Genomic DNA, 12458 nt, shown 5'->3' on the forward strand with positions numbered 1-12458 from the left:
TTATCCGTCTGTTTGTTACGGTGGAATTTTGCAACTCAATTTTAACGCACTTAACGACTAGCTAAAGCCTTGAAACTTTATATCTAACTCATATCTCGATGAAAATGCATATTTATATGCTTCCTTTCATGATTCTGGCTATTTAAAAAAAAAATATTTACAGAATTAATTTTGTATGGAAAATTAATTCCACATTTTGCCACCGGTGACGCTGCAATCACATTTCAGCGAATTTGTTGTGTGACTTGTTGAATGCTGTGCAACATACAAGCGCATTTTTCAGAAAAAAATTATAAAAAAGTTAAAATTTTATAAAACTTAAAAAAGAAGAAAATAACATTATAAATTGAGAAATTAAAAAAAAAACGTTTTTCTCGCCAACATAAAAGAAGAAAATAAATTTCTCTGTCCATATTTGAGTCTCGATATGAATTGTTACTCAAATGGTGACATACTTTATGACAATAATTGCGATCAAAACGAAAAACATTGGGCCGAACTCTTATCCTATCTCTCTTTTATCTTTATTCATCACAGGCGGGTTCGCGAATCCTTTGCTGTGTCCTGTTGGGGCGGCGGCGGCAGCGGAGAGTCTGACCGCTTCTTCTGAGCGGGCAGCGGGAAAGGGGGCGCCGGCCAAGGAGTGGGACAAGACCCGGGGGCAGTCACCCTACCGCCGGGAACCGCGTCGAGTCGAGGGGAGGGCCAAAACAGAAGCCAGTCGGCCGAGTTCGAGACAAGAGAGACAAGGAACAGAAGAACAACACCTCGAGAAGCGGGCGAAGGAGGATGCATTCTGCACAGGCCGACGAGGCTTCGACTCCCCGGGGCAAGACCCGGCCAGGCTCCCCGCTCGCCGCACGGATGCCGCATTAAACCGGCCGAAGACACGTGACTACTGGCATCTTGAGCTATCCAGCCTTTCGCAGCCGTGCTCCGCGAGAGAAGAACGAGTCATCAACCCAGTTGACCGCATAAGCAAATTCGCGCTGCTCTTAACATCGCCAAAACCAGATATCTGTTGCGTGTGACTTGCGATTTCTCATAATAGTAGCTTATAACAAGCCTAAGAGAGTTGGCGCACAACCTTTGCTTCGACAAACGACAGCGGTTTTCGTCTCTCTTGAAGAATTTTCACTTACATTTTGATCGCATCTGAAGATACCTGAGCGTCAAGGGGATAAAATTCTCCCCTTAGGGAAAAGACTAATGGGAAACACAATTAATATCGCTCTACCAGTTTTGGAAAGGACTTGGAACCACTAGTCAATCCTCAAACATCCATTTCCCCTTCAGTTTGATCACCACTCGACAGTTGTGCTCTGGGATTTTGGAAGTGATATCCCGGCACAGTGTATTACCAAATATTATCCCTGGTGCCATGCGACTGTGACTAATTGCTCAGAAGAAACAGTTCTAATCAGGAAACGATTTTAAATGACTTAGCAACCAGGTTAACACTTTCCTGACGCGAGGGTGTTCGCCTGGCGACGCCATCTCGGGGCCGAACGACTTCCCAGCAGAAACGACCTTGACTTGACCTTTGCGCCGTTGGAGGAAACAGCCACAAAATGCCGGGATTCGGAGCTTTGACTGCCATCAAGGAGAAGGCTGCCAGCGCCTTCGGAAGGTGAGTCTCATTCGTTCGTCCTTTTATCGCGAAAATTTCACTGACGATCCCCATGCATTTACACCTGAGTCGACGACCATTTATTGCCGGTTGGAGATGCGCCTTCGGTCGTTTAGGGGTTTCGAATGGATTTTAGAATTCCCCGTCGTCCCGATTATTGATTTGCAACGAGAGGAGGGGTAGGGCGCTGTTTGTGGAAAGCGAAGCTTGTGGGAGGTACGACAAAATGGCGGCTAATTACGGGACATGGGGTTATAGGGAAATTTGACTCGCAACATACCTGAATAAAGGTATAAAATGCTAAGCTTGACCAATTTAACGTTGCGATAGGAAGTTAAAGGATGGATACATAATTTAAACACCTGAGAATTTTTCTGCCTTAACGAGTGCTTTGGAGTAGCGTTTTTTGCTCGCATATTTTGTATTGGAAGTCAGTCCGAAAATATTATCTATTAAATATAATATAAATTTTACTACATGCATTTACCTTTGGAAGTCTAAATTCATTAAAAAAATTGAAATGGAAATGCGTTATAATTCAATACAGATGCTAAATGTAATGCTTCCGTAATGCTAAATTTTGAATTGATAATTTCGCAATAGCCGATGATTTTGAGTTTAGAGAAAAAATCTACCTTCGCACGGTAAATTTCAGCATGATTTTTTTGTATGATTTGTTATTAAATGTGAAAATGTTGAAATTTGTACCTTTGATGTAGAAATGTTGCTCTAAATTTTGTTGTGACAATTTTTATGAGGTAATAAAAGGTAACCTCAAGCCACCGAATGCCGAAACTTATGGTGTAGTTATCATTCAATAAGTTATAAAACAAGATGAATTAAATAGAAAAATGAAATATTGAGAAATCACAGCTTAATATTATTTTAGTTGACCAAATGCCCCAAAATATTCAATTTTCAATTTTTATATGCATTTTACGATATGGTTGCTTCGTTCGCCGTAGTTTTCATAATGGATTTAGTGAATTTTTGAATGCCTTAGTAATTTTAACCATCAACTCGCTTCAGAAATACTATGCCAGTAATATTACCCAGTATCATATGCCGAAAGTTTATTCTCGTTTATCTGTTATATAAGTGAATTTTCCCCTCTTCAAGTTTTTCATGAAGAGGACTAGATTCATATGTTAGTTCCATACATGAATAACCACCTACTTGTGATTGCTTGTAATGAAAAATTGGGTAACCCATCATTTTGTTTCTTTATTTGATACACAATTAGTGTGTTTTTAAGTATAAGTGGTGGTCAATAATATTCCTACGTTAAGGGGGTGAATAAATATAAATACTTTGCCGTATTTAGCCGATAACATGAAGAAATATATCGGATTGTTAAGTTTGATTCTGTTCCACCGTAATTGGGATTATCATGATTTCTTCTCAAAATAATTTTCCCTCGCGACATTTTCGTAGAGTACCTCTACTCTGACATTTAGAGGAAAGATTCTGAAGGAAAAATCTTCATTTAGTTCGAGGGAGCGAAATTTGCTATATGTTCATCGTCGTTGTCTCGAAAATAATTTTGAATGTTGATTCAAAAGCGTCTAAATGTATAAGTCTCTTGAAAACTTCAATGCAATTGTAAAATCTATCACTGGCAAGAATCCGAACAGATGATGGCGATAAGCTTTAATTTTTTCCTGCTCCAATTATTATTTTCTTTCAATTATTTATATTATTTCTTAAATAGAAATTCTATTGTTGAAATGCTGTACAAATAATGACCTTATCTCTTTCTCTCAATATTATTGATTTAGGAAAATAATCACCTTATTGCGTACAAAAATTCATCAAAAAATTAAAAAAGTGTTGGAGTAGCAGTGGTAGTGAGGGTGCTAAAACCACTGCCAAATATCGAAATTCGCCTTACAATTTAAGTACTATTTTCGTGATTTGCTCTGAAGAAAACGTGGAACATCTTGATTAAAATAATTTTTGCGAGGATAAATTATGTTAAAATTTGTTGAAAATCAAACACTGAAAATTATTTTTAAAATTTTATTTCACCTGTATGTATTATGTTTTTTCTTAATAATTAGCAGTTTATGGAGTTCATAGTTAGTAATCTTTCGCATACCCCTCGTACTATTCTGATTTACCACTGGGTAATAATGTTACGGTACTGTAGGATATCAAAAAATGCCCGCAACATTAGGATTACAGCATAACGGAGGATCACAGCATAGGGCCAGGATAATTCCCAAGAGTTACCGATATGAATTGATGAAACTGGAGATGAAATAGGCCAGCACTAATGCGATGATTGGAGTCGAAACCAATAAAGTAGTGTATACACTATCCAATCATATCAATAGAAGCGTGGCAGGTATCAAAACGACTCCTTTTCATTTTCATGTATTTTTTCGCGCTTTTCCGTCAAACTATCACGTAACGGATCAAAACTTAGGCTCCTAGGACTTTTCATAGCTTTTAGAAATGATTATCGCCGGTTCATATCATCGGTTAGTATACAGCTTCATCAAAAAAGCAAAACAATGTTGGAGTAGCAATGGAAGAGAGAGTGCTATAAACACACTCATACATCCAAATTCGACTTTTAATGGAAGAACTTTTTATGTGATCGCCTCTGAAGCGTGGCTGGTGACATGTGGAATCTAAACACATTTGAAGCTACATGTGGTTGGACTGGAAACAAGGTTGTGTTAGACTCGTAGGCCTTCGAAGGAAGAAAATTCTCGAACGGGGCTCGAAGGTTGGATGCTGTAGCGTCGAAGTAGGGTCGAGATTGAAGAATGGTCATATGCCTGAGGGTTGCGAGGGAGGATGGGGTGGCCTGAAAAGTCGACCAGTCCAAAAAGCCATGCCCTGTTTTCCCCTGGACTGATGGACCCCAGGGAAGTAGTTGGGGCTTTAAATCAATGTCCATGAAGTCGCGGTTGGGGTCGTGAGCTATCAGTCTAACGTGGAAGCCAACATAGCGAAATGTACTAACCGAGGCAGAAGGAAGTTATGCCACGACAGCGCAATTCAGAAAAAATATGTAACACGTAAATAGTATGTTTGAGGATAGTTGTGATGGTCAGTATAGGCGTTTTAGTGGGGGAGACGGGGGTATGTGCCCCCCAGGCTCTAAAAAAATAGACAACATTTTTTATCCGGTTATCTTTACATTTTGTGTAATGCGGATCAATCATTGAATTTCATATTCAGCCGGCCTCGGTGGCGGTGGGGTTAAGTCCTTGCCTGCCAGTCCGTAGGTCGCGGGTTCGAATCCCGCCTGGTTAGGTGATCCCTAGCCAGGGCATGGATGTTTGTGTTGTAAGTTGTTGATGTTGTAAAACCCGTTATAAAGGCCGCAAAGTGCTGTTTGCGGGGAAATAAAATAAATAAATAAATATAAATAACTTTCATGTTAAAATAAAGAGAATATTACGCAAAGTAATTGTTGTATCTTATTTTTGATATAAGTATGAGAGGATCGTTTGCCTGCTGGACACTTGTGCCCCCATAAAATAATCCTGGATCCGCCCCTGATGGTCAGTCGGTCGTCGTATATAATTTTCGCACAACTTATTTATTAATACCTGCTATTATATTCGATATTCGAAAATGCTGAGATAATTTGGTCATTCTCGAGCAATCTAGACATTTAAATGAATTCCATTCTCAATCAACAGGTACTTTCCCAACTATTTGAAAAGACGGAACCTTCACTTTAAGTCCTCTAACTTATATTGACATCAATTACGGCATTTATCGGGTAAAAGTGGAGGAAGTAGTAAAATGAGGTACCTTTTCTTCGTGTTAATCATCATTATCATATTTGGCTGAGTTTTATTTTTTTGCGAAATGATACCCATTATTTTGATGTAATCAGCATTTTTATGTATGTATCGGTACCTAAGCATTGCTGCAAGAGCCAGTAGAAATGTTTTGAATAGACAAAAATCCTATTAAGTTGATTGAAACTCAAAGATGTTAATAAGTGATGGTAGAGCACAAGGGCTGATAATGATTTGAAGTTTACGTAAGAATGGTGCTTAATTCGCTGATAGAGAACACATTTGTATGCATAGCCAGCAAACCTGTCAAATTTATTATAATATTGATCATTCACTAAGGGATGAGGTTCACCAGAAACACTGGTTATCACCAGCCTTATAACTGCAAATAGGGTATGAGCTAATCACATGACCCAAGCGACGAGCGATAGTTTTGAAGTGATCTGGTGGCCTTAGAAGCTATGATCCACTGCCTTACTGAAGGGTAACTGGTGCCCGATTGATCTTCATAGTGTACGACTCTTCTATTGACATTTAATGCCACATAATAACAAATTGGTGGAGGTTTCCACGATTTCTCAAAGCTCATTTCATGTTAATTTATCTTGATGTGATCAATTTCGTTCCCAAATTCTGGAAGTGAATAAGAAATAAATAAGAAAGAGTCTCATGTAAAACGAGTACCAGTGATTTTATTTTCTATGAATAAGAAAATCGCGGAATTTGAGCTACTTTGCAATAAATATGAATTACGAAATTAACCAGGAAACCCAGTCTCACGGATCTCGTGGGCATTCATGCTTTTCACAAATAAAATAATGCTGCGATTTTTAATCATACTCAAAGCAAACTTCGATCTACATTATTCCTATGGCTGAAGTGGGTTAGCGAGCAACAAGTCTTGTATGTTCACTGTAAATCTTAGTGCCGCTGGCAATAAAAATCCCAGTTATGCTCAACAATTTATTATGTGTTCTCACATTAATTAATTACATTAAGAGTTGGCGGCGTAATTTTCTCAAAAAATGTACTTACGGACCTGAAGTTACACCTAGGTTCTAGATTTTAAATTAATGGTCGCCTCTGCAATTTATTGTTTTTTGTGAGAATAAATTAATACCATAGTTTTACAGTCAATCAGTTTCTATTTTTCCAAATCGAAAACTAGTTTGATGGACTTGCGTAAATCTTACTCCTTTCAAAGAAATTTGCGAATAACATTTTCAACACTGTTTCTCATACATATATCTAGTTTTCGATTACGCTAATCTTACACTAGTGAGGCCCTTCTATTTCTTCACTTATAACAAGTCGATAAGTCTATGGAGGCTTGAGAATTCTAACCACGGTTAGTATATGATGCCGAATTTTAACGCCATGGAAACAATTTCTCTTAAACCGCTTGTTTAAACGTAATTTTAGCTTCGTTACATTAGCTCAAGAGCATTTTTAAGGTAATTTAATATAGTTCCAGCTATGGTTCTTGAATAATTATGTGAGCAAAAATATTATCGAAAGGATTTTAAGTATTTTAGTAGAATGACCATGGACTTCTCTCGAGTTTGAAACCGAAGTCATCTTGCCTTTAGCGCTGAGCTAACATTATTGCGTATACGTTGATGGGGAAGAGTGTTCAATGAAAAGTGGTGATGGGGTGCAGGATAAGGATGGGAACGGCTTTGCGGACTAAGTCCATCCATCAACAATTTGGTCGGACAAACACGCCGTAAATATTGCCCTGGGGCTCTGGGTGAGATATCGTTAGAGACAGCTAGGGGAGCCTAATGGAGAAGGAAAGGGGAGGAGATTTTGTGAAGAATAAAAGGGGAAGAAGTGAAGTTTCTTCCTCTGCAGTTCCATGGTTTGTCTGTGGCTATTTTGAGATTTTCGTATGAGGCATAAGAAAAAAAAAGAAAGATAAAAAACACGCTTTATCCAGAAAAGTATGTAATGCACTAAAAAGTTAAATATGAGCTTTAAATCAGTAGGAGAATAAAGCGTGAGCACTGTATTCTGAAATTAGTGTGGATTATTATAAATTGGTGTGGAAGAGCCTGTTGGGTGAGTGAGGATTGGTATGCAGTATTTATCATCTAGACATATGAAGCACCCACCCTTTATTCAACGGGTGCTTTTTTACTCTTTGACGCATTGTTTGATACTGTTTTTGGTAAAAGCGTGTTGTTTTAGTCTTAATAACAGTTAACTTAGCATTTTTAGTGCATCATGTTATCACGTAATTGAGTTGTTCAAGATATTTCAATCAATAGCAAGCAAGTGTGCTCAATTTCAAGTTGATCCGGCAACGGGAAGTGGGTTAAAAATCCATTCCATCTATGAAACGGACAAACAGACCAAGGAAGTTGAGAAAAGGCGTCTGCAAATATGCTTTCTCCTTCCAATTAGGTCGCTCTTGGGTACTTGCATGAAAATCTTACAAGTTGCATTTATATTGCATTACAACCTTGATTAGTTCTCTGTAGCTCTCCTCCTATCTCTATCCATTCTTTTACTTCCAGCAACGTCTTTTGTTCTCCAATTTTTCGATGTGAATCTCATAGTGAACTCACGTTCCGTGTCTATGTTTAATTTACTTTTGATTGCCCTAACAAGTCTGAAAATCATAAATATAGATAAGTTTTTACAAAGAAAAATATGATGAATATTCTATCGCTTTGCACAGATTCGCAAAGAATATTTTGAGCCGCACATAAAACTTTATTGGTCTCTTTTGTTAGATACAATTCAGAGAAAAAAAGAAAATATCGCACTTATAACTCGTGTTCCGCTTGCATGATATAGGAGTAAGAGTTGAAGTACCTTCATTGAATGTTATTATTTTGATGTACAGTGTACTATGTACGCCCCTGAGAATTGCTTTCAACTTAGCCATCGACCAAACTTCACTTTGGAGATCTCAACGCGCCGCAAAAGTTCCATTAACCTTTGCGATAATCCTCTGGAAATGATAAGGATGAAAATTTTCGTAAGATGAGAGAACAGGTCTTTGTCCATAATCAAATGTTCGAGTGTTGATTTACTGTCAAAACTAGTGACGATTTCATCTTTATTACAAAGTGAGTTGTATTTACTTTTTTCTATAAATTAAATCTAACAGAATAGACCATAAAGTTTTATGTGGGGCTCAAAATACTCTATCTATGCGAAGCGTTAGAATATCTAACATGTTTTTCTTTTTTATAAATTTTATCTATACTTATAATTTTCAGACCATGTTTGGGTAGTTAAAAGTAAGTTTTTCTAATATCACCTAACCATTTATATAGGCCTTACAAAACATAATACTAAGAAGGGGACATCGAAAACTTTCTGTAAATTACTGTGAATTTATTTATATTTTAATAATCATTTTAATTATTTGCAGCTGAATTTAAAGATAATAATATTCTGTGATAAATCTTTAGTCGTGCATCACTTACTCCAAACCACCGATTATAATTTCTGTATCGCAAGGGTGAAATATAAAACGAGTGAATCGTGGCAAAGGTAAACGAGGCCAAATCCTGTATCATCCCTCCAACTTCTCTCTCATTAGGGCCATCCGGAGGAATACGGGCCGATTCCCCTGTACAATGCGGATGCCTGTAGCGGAGAGCATGGCCTGAGGATACTTGTGCCTTTCCGAGAGGTTCATAATCATTATGCGAGTCTTGTGTAGAGTGGGGACGTTTCTTCACTTTTTCAACTACCTCTCCTTCATTTCATCTCATTTCAAATCCCCTTTCACAGCGCTTACTGGCCACTTCACCAATTCAAACCGTGCTCATTCCCATAACTCCCTTCGTATCCCTATTTCTTACAATTAACCAATTTGATTTATTCGTGACTAAACACGATGGTTGGTAGAAGAGGTTGGAGTTCACTCCGGATTGAATCAACTTTCATTCATTCACCATATAAGGAGCAAGTTATAATTCTTGGTGTCACTCGAATTACAAGGATTTAAATAGAAATGTCGAAATATTTCATCCATTTCAGCTGTCATTTGCTTTTACTACCAGCAAATTCTAACGTCTCTTCTTATCATAGTTTATTTTTCTACTAGATAATTAATAGGAAATAAAACCTGCTAGATGTTTTTAATTGTAAAAGGCCGTAACCTGAAATATATATTTGAGTTATTGCATATTTCTTGAAAATTAATCCGCGATGAAATGAGTCGAGTTTTAATAAAGTAGGTACTTAAAAGGTGGACTGGCCACTGGTAGTATCTAAGAGTTTTCTCTTTTATACTTAATTATTCCACTAAAAAGCCCATTTGAACAGAATTTTTTCTTCCAAATTTACGCAAAGAAATTCATTAGGGAGTCAATGAAGTATCATTTAACTATTTTTTTTGAAATATTAACCGATCGTTGTGCGACAGGTTACAACACCGACTACCATAACTTATATTCAAACAGTGAATTTGCAGGATTTTTCACCCCATTCGGACCACCCCTACCAAATCCCCATGGCCATGTCTGCCACCATTTTCCTCCCATCCAATGCACGTTATACCCCGCCAAGCAATTCCTCACCCCCGTCTTCACTATCATCCCACTGCTCCCACGGTCTTTTCCGCGCGCCTACATCCAAGAATCCGAGTCTTTCGCGCATGACTGGCTGCGACTGATAAGGGAGACTTAAGGGCTCCAGCTCCTCATCCTCCTCTTCCCTTTTGCCTTCACCCCCGTATACTTCCCTTTTGCCTTCCATATCGCACGTCTTTTTATGCTCTTTCTCCAACTCTCTTGCTCGATCCCTATTTATTCTTAACGTTTTCTCCTAGGTTTCAACTGAATTTTTTTGTAAATTCATAGCCATTAAAAACTTCGTGTGATTAATTTATTATTACAGATTATGAATATCGCGATTTAAGAAAATGCAAGTAATGAATGCAATATACAACTACGAGAAATTCTGTAATTAAATTACTCTATGAACATAAGTTCTTACTCTGGAAAAGTATGTTAGAGATAGGGTGGTGAGATAACATTAGTAATTAAAGACAAGAAGAATATAGTTTTCGTAAAAGTCTCCTTTGCTAACGTTGCCACAGTTGTTTTAATAATTATAGAAAAATATTTTTGCTCTAACATTACTTTGAAACCATTGAATAAGCATTCATTTCATTTCTCGAATCTATTTTGCCCAAACTTTTAATTTATTTAGCGATCTCTAGCGAAACGTGTCCAAGAAATAGGTAATGATCGTCCGACACACCACTATCTTAAAATATTTTCCTTAAAATATGTGCCTTCCCGAGATTTCTGCTTAGAGGTCAGTTGTCATAGGCTTTGTAGGACTCGTTTTCCCTTGTGTGTACTGCATTGGCTGAATGAATTGTTGCGCCGTGACTATTAGGCTTCAAGCAGTGCATGGATGTAAATATTTTGCCGCATTTCACTAGAGGAAAGGTGTGTGTTATACAAGTTCAATTTGCATTTTATTGTCGCATTTTCAGGCATAATGTAGATCGAATAAAGATTTTATGATTGTAATTGGGGTATTTGGGAACTGGCGGGTGGGCAGGGCAATTTGAAGTACTTACGTCAAGCTTTTCGTGAGTGACGACTTACTAGTTTACTGCGCCACTTATGAATACCTTTTCCTAGTAACTGCCGTAAATTCTGAAAAATATAACTGAAGCCTTCTTCGGATGATACCAATCTGGTCTCTAGTATTAGAAAGAGGAGAATACACGGACTTGATTAAGATAAGAAATGATTTCTTTCGAAGTAATGCGTATGAATTTCTCGGAGTGTCTTTATTATCAAATAAATAAGATACGTTAATCAATGGATATTTTAAATACTACGGCTTTAAAAAAAATAAAATACTCGATTTCAGCAGCGTGAACTGTAATTTTAACATCTATTCTAAACTAAATATCCATTCTTAGGTCGTGATTAAATTTTTTTTATGTAGTTATAAGAAATTAAATTTCAATTTATGATAGGTATTTTTCACTCAATTCAAAGTCATGCAACGTTTTACTATCAAAATTGAAGTTATTTGAATTCAGTATTGTAAAAAATGTTACAGGGGGAATATATAGATATTCTATACATTGAAATTTACCTTCGAATATAAACTTTACGTCCAATTTCTATGTCATTTTAATCCGTTTGAAAATGAATTTGAAGCAATGACCGAAAAAGTGTTCTTCACACATTAGCATCGCTATTACTCCTGAATGAAGAAATTTACCGTTCAGTAATAAGTAAGTACGCCAGATTAAAGATTTTTTAATAGTATTTAATGAGTATAATTATATCTTAGGTTTATACTTATTCTTCATCATGGATGCTGTTGTACTTTGATGTTTAAGATCAATATATTTACTATAAGGCGTACATTTTATCAATTCATTATGGTTACACTTTTATCTAGGCCAAAGTTCTGTCATTAGACGCCCTCTGATCCAAATAATGCCTCTTGTCATTCAAATATCGTGCTAGATTCCAGATTGTAAATAATAACTCTTTCACTATATGCGTTCAAAAATGATGGAAGATCTAGCTACATTTAAACACAATTGAGGGAAGCATGGTTGAAACTTGTCCTGGCGTTGGTTTTCCCAAACTAGAGGTGGCACGTCATCCAAAGTCTTCCAGAACGAGACGTCCAAGTAACCGTAATAAGTCCAGAAACCAACCTCAGCGGAACAATGCTCTTTCCAACTCCCAACTCCCTGCCTATTACCAGGCTCATGATACAATAATACGTCCGCGTCTCCATAGCTTGCCCGCCTGTTATTACATCTGTGGCAAAAAAGGAAGAAAATCCTTCGGACTTCTCGGGAAAACCTCGTGAAACGTAATAAGAAGCTCTGCTCTCCTCCCGTTAGATCTTTTCGAAGGAAAAATGGAGGAAAAATCTATATATACACCCCACCCCGCGTGTGTTTTCCTCTTTCTTCGCAATCCGATCAGCGGAGGGTTGAGATAAATACGACGAAATCGGCTCTTCAAATCTCCCACTCTGCGACACGGCTCACGGCCGACGGTTATTGGGTTCTGTCTCGGCCCACTGCCCACATAACCTCCAACTCCCCCTCC

The 12458-nt window shown here is 37.5% G+C and overlaps 1 protein-coding gene across 2 annotated transcripts in view; it reads left to right on the forward strand.

The window, feature by feature from the left end:
• The window catches only part of LOC124157591 (vesicular glutamate transporter 1), a 247150-nt gene that overhangs the window by 9842 nt on the left and 224850 nt on the right, over window positions 1-12458 (forward strand). For both annotated transcript variants that reach the window (XM_046532440.1, XM_046532441.1), the window contains exon 2: window positions 538-1630. In XM_046532440.1, coding sequence (XP_046388396.1) covers window positions 1572-1630 — 59 coding nt within the window. In that variant the 5' untranslated portion in view covers window positions 538-1571. The remainder of the gene's footprint in view (window positions 1-537; window positions 1631-12458) is intronic.

The sequence above is a fragment of the Ischnura elegans genome, chromosome 4, assembly GCF_921293095.1.
Source record: "Ischnura elegans chromosome 4, ioIscEleg1.1, whole genome shotgun sequence".
Classification (NCBI taxonomy): domain Eukaryota; kingdom Metazoa; phylum Arthropoda; class Insecta; order Odonata; family Coenagrionidae; genus Ischnura; species Ischnura elegans.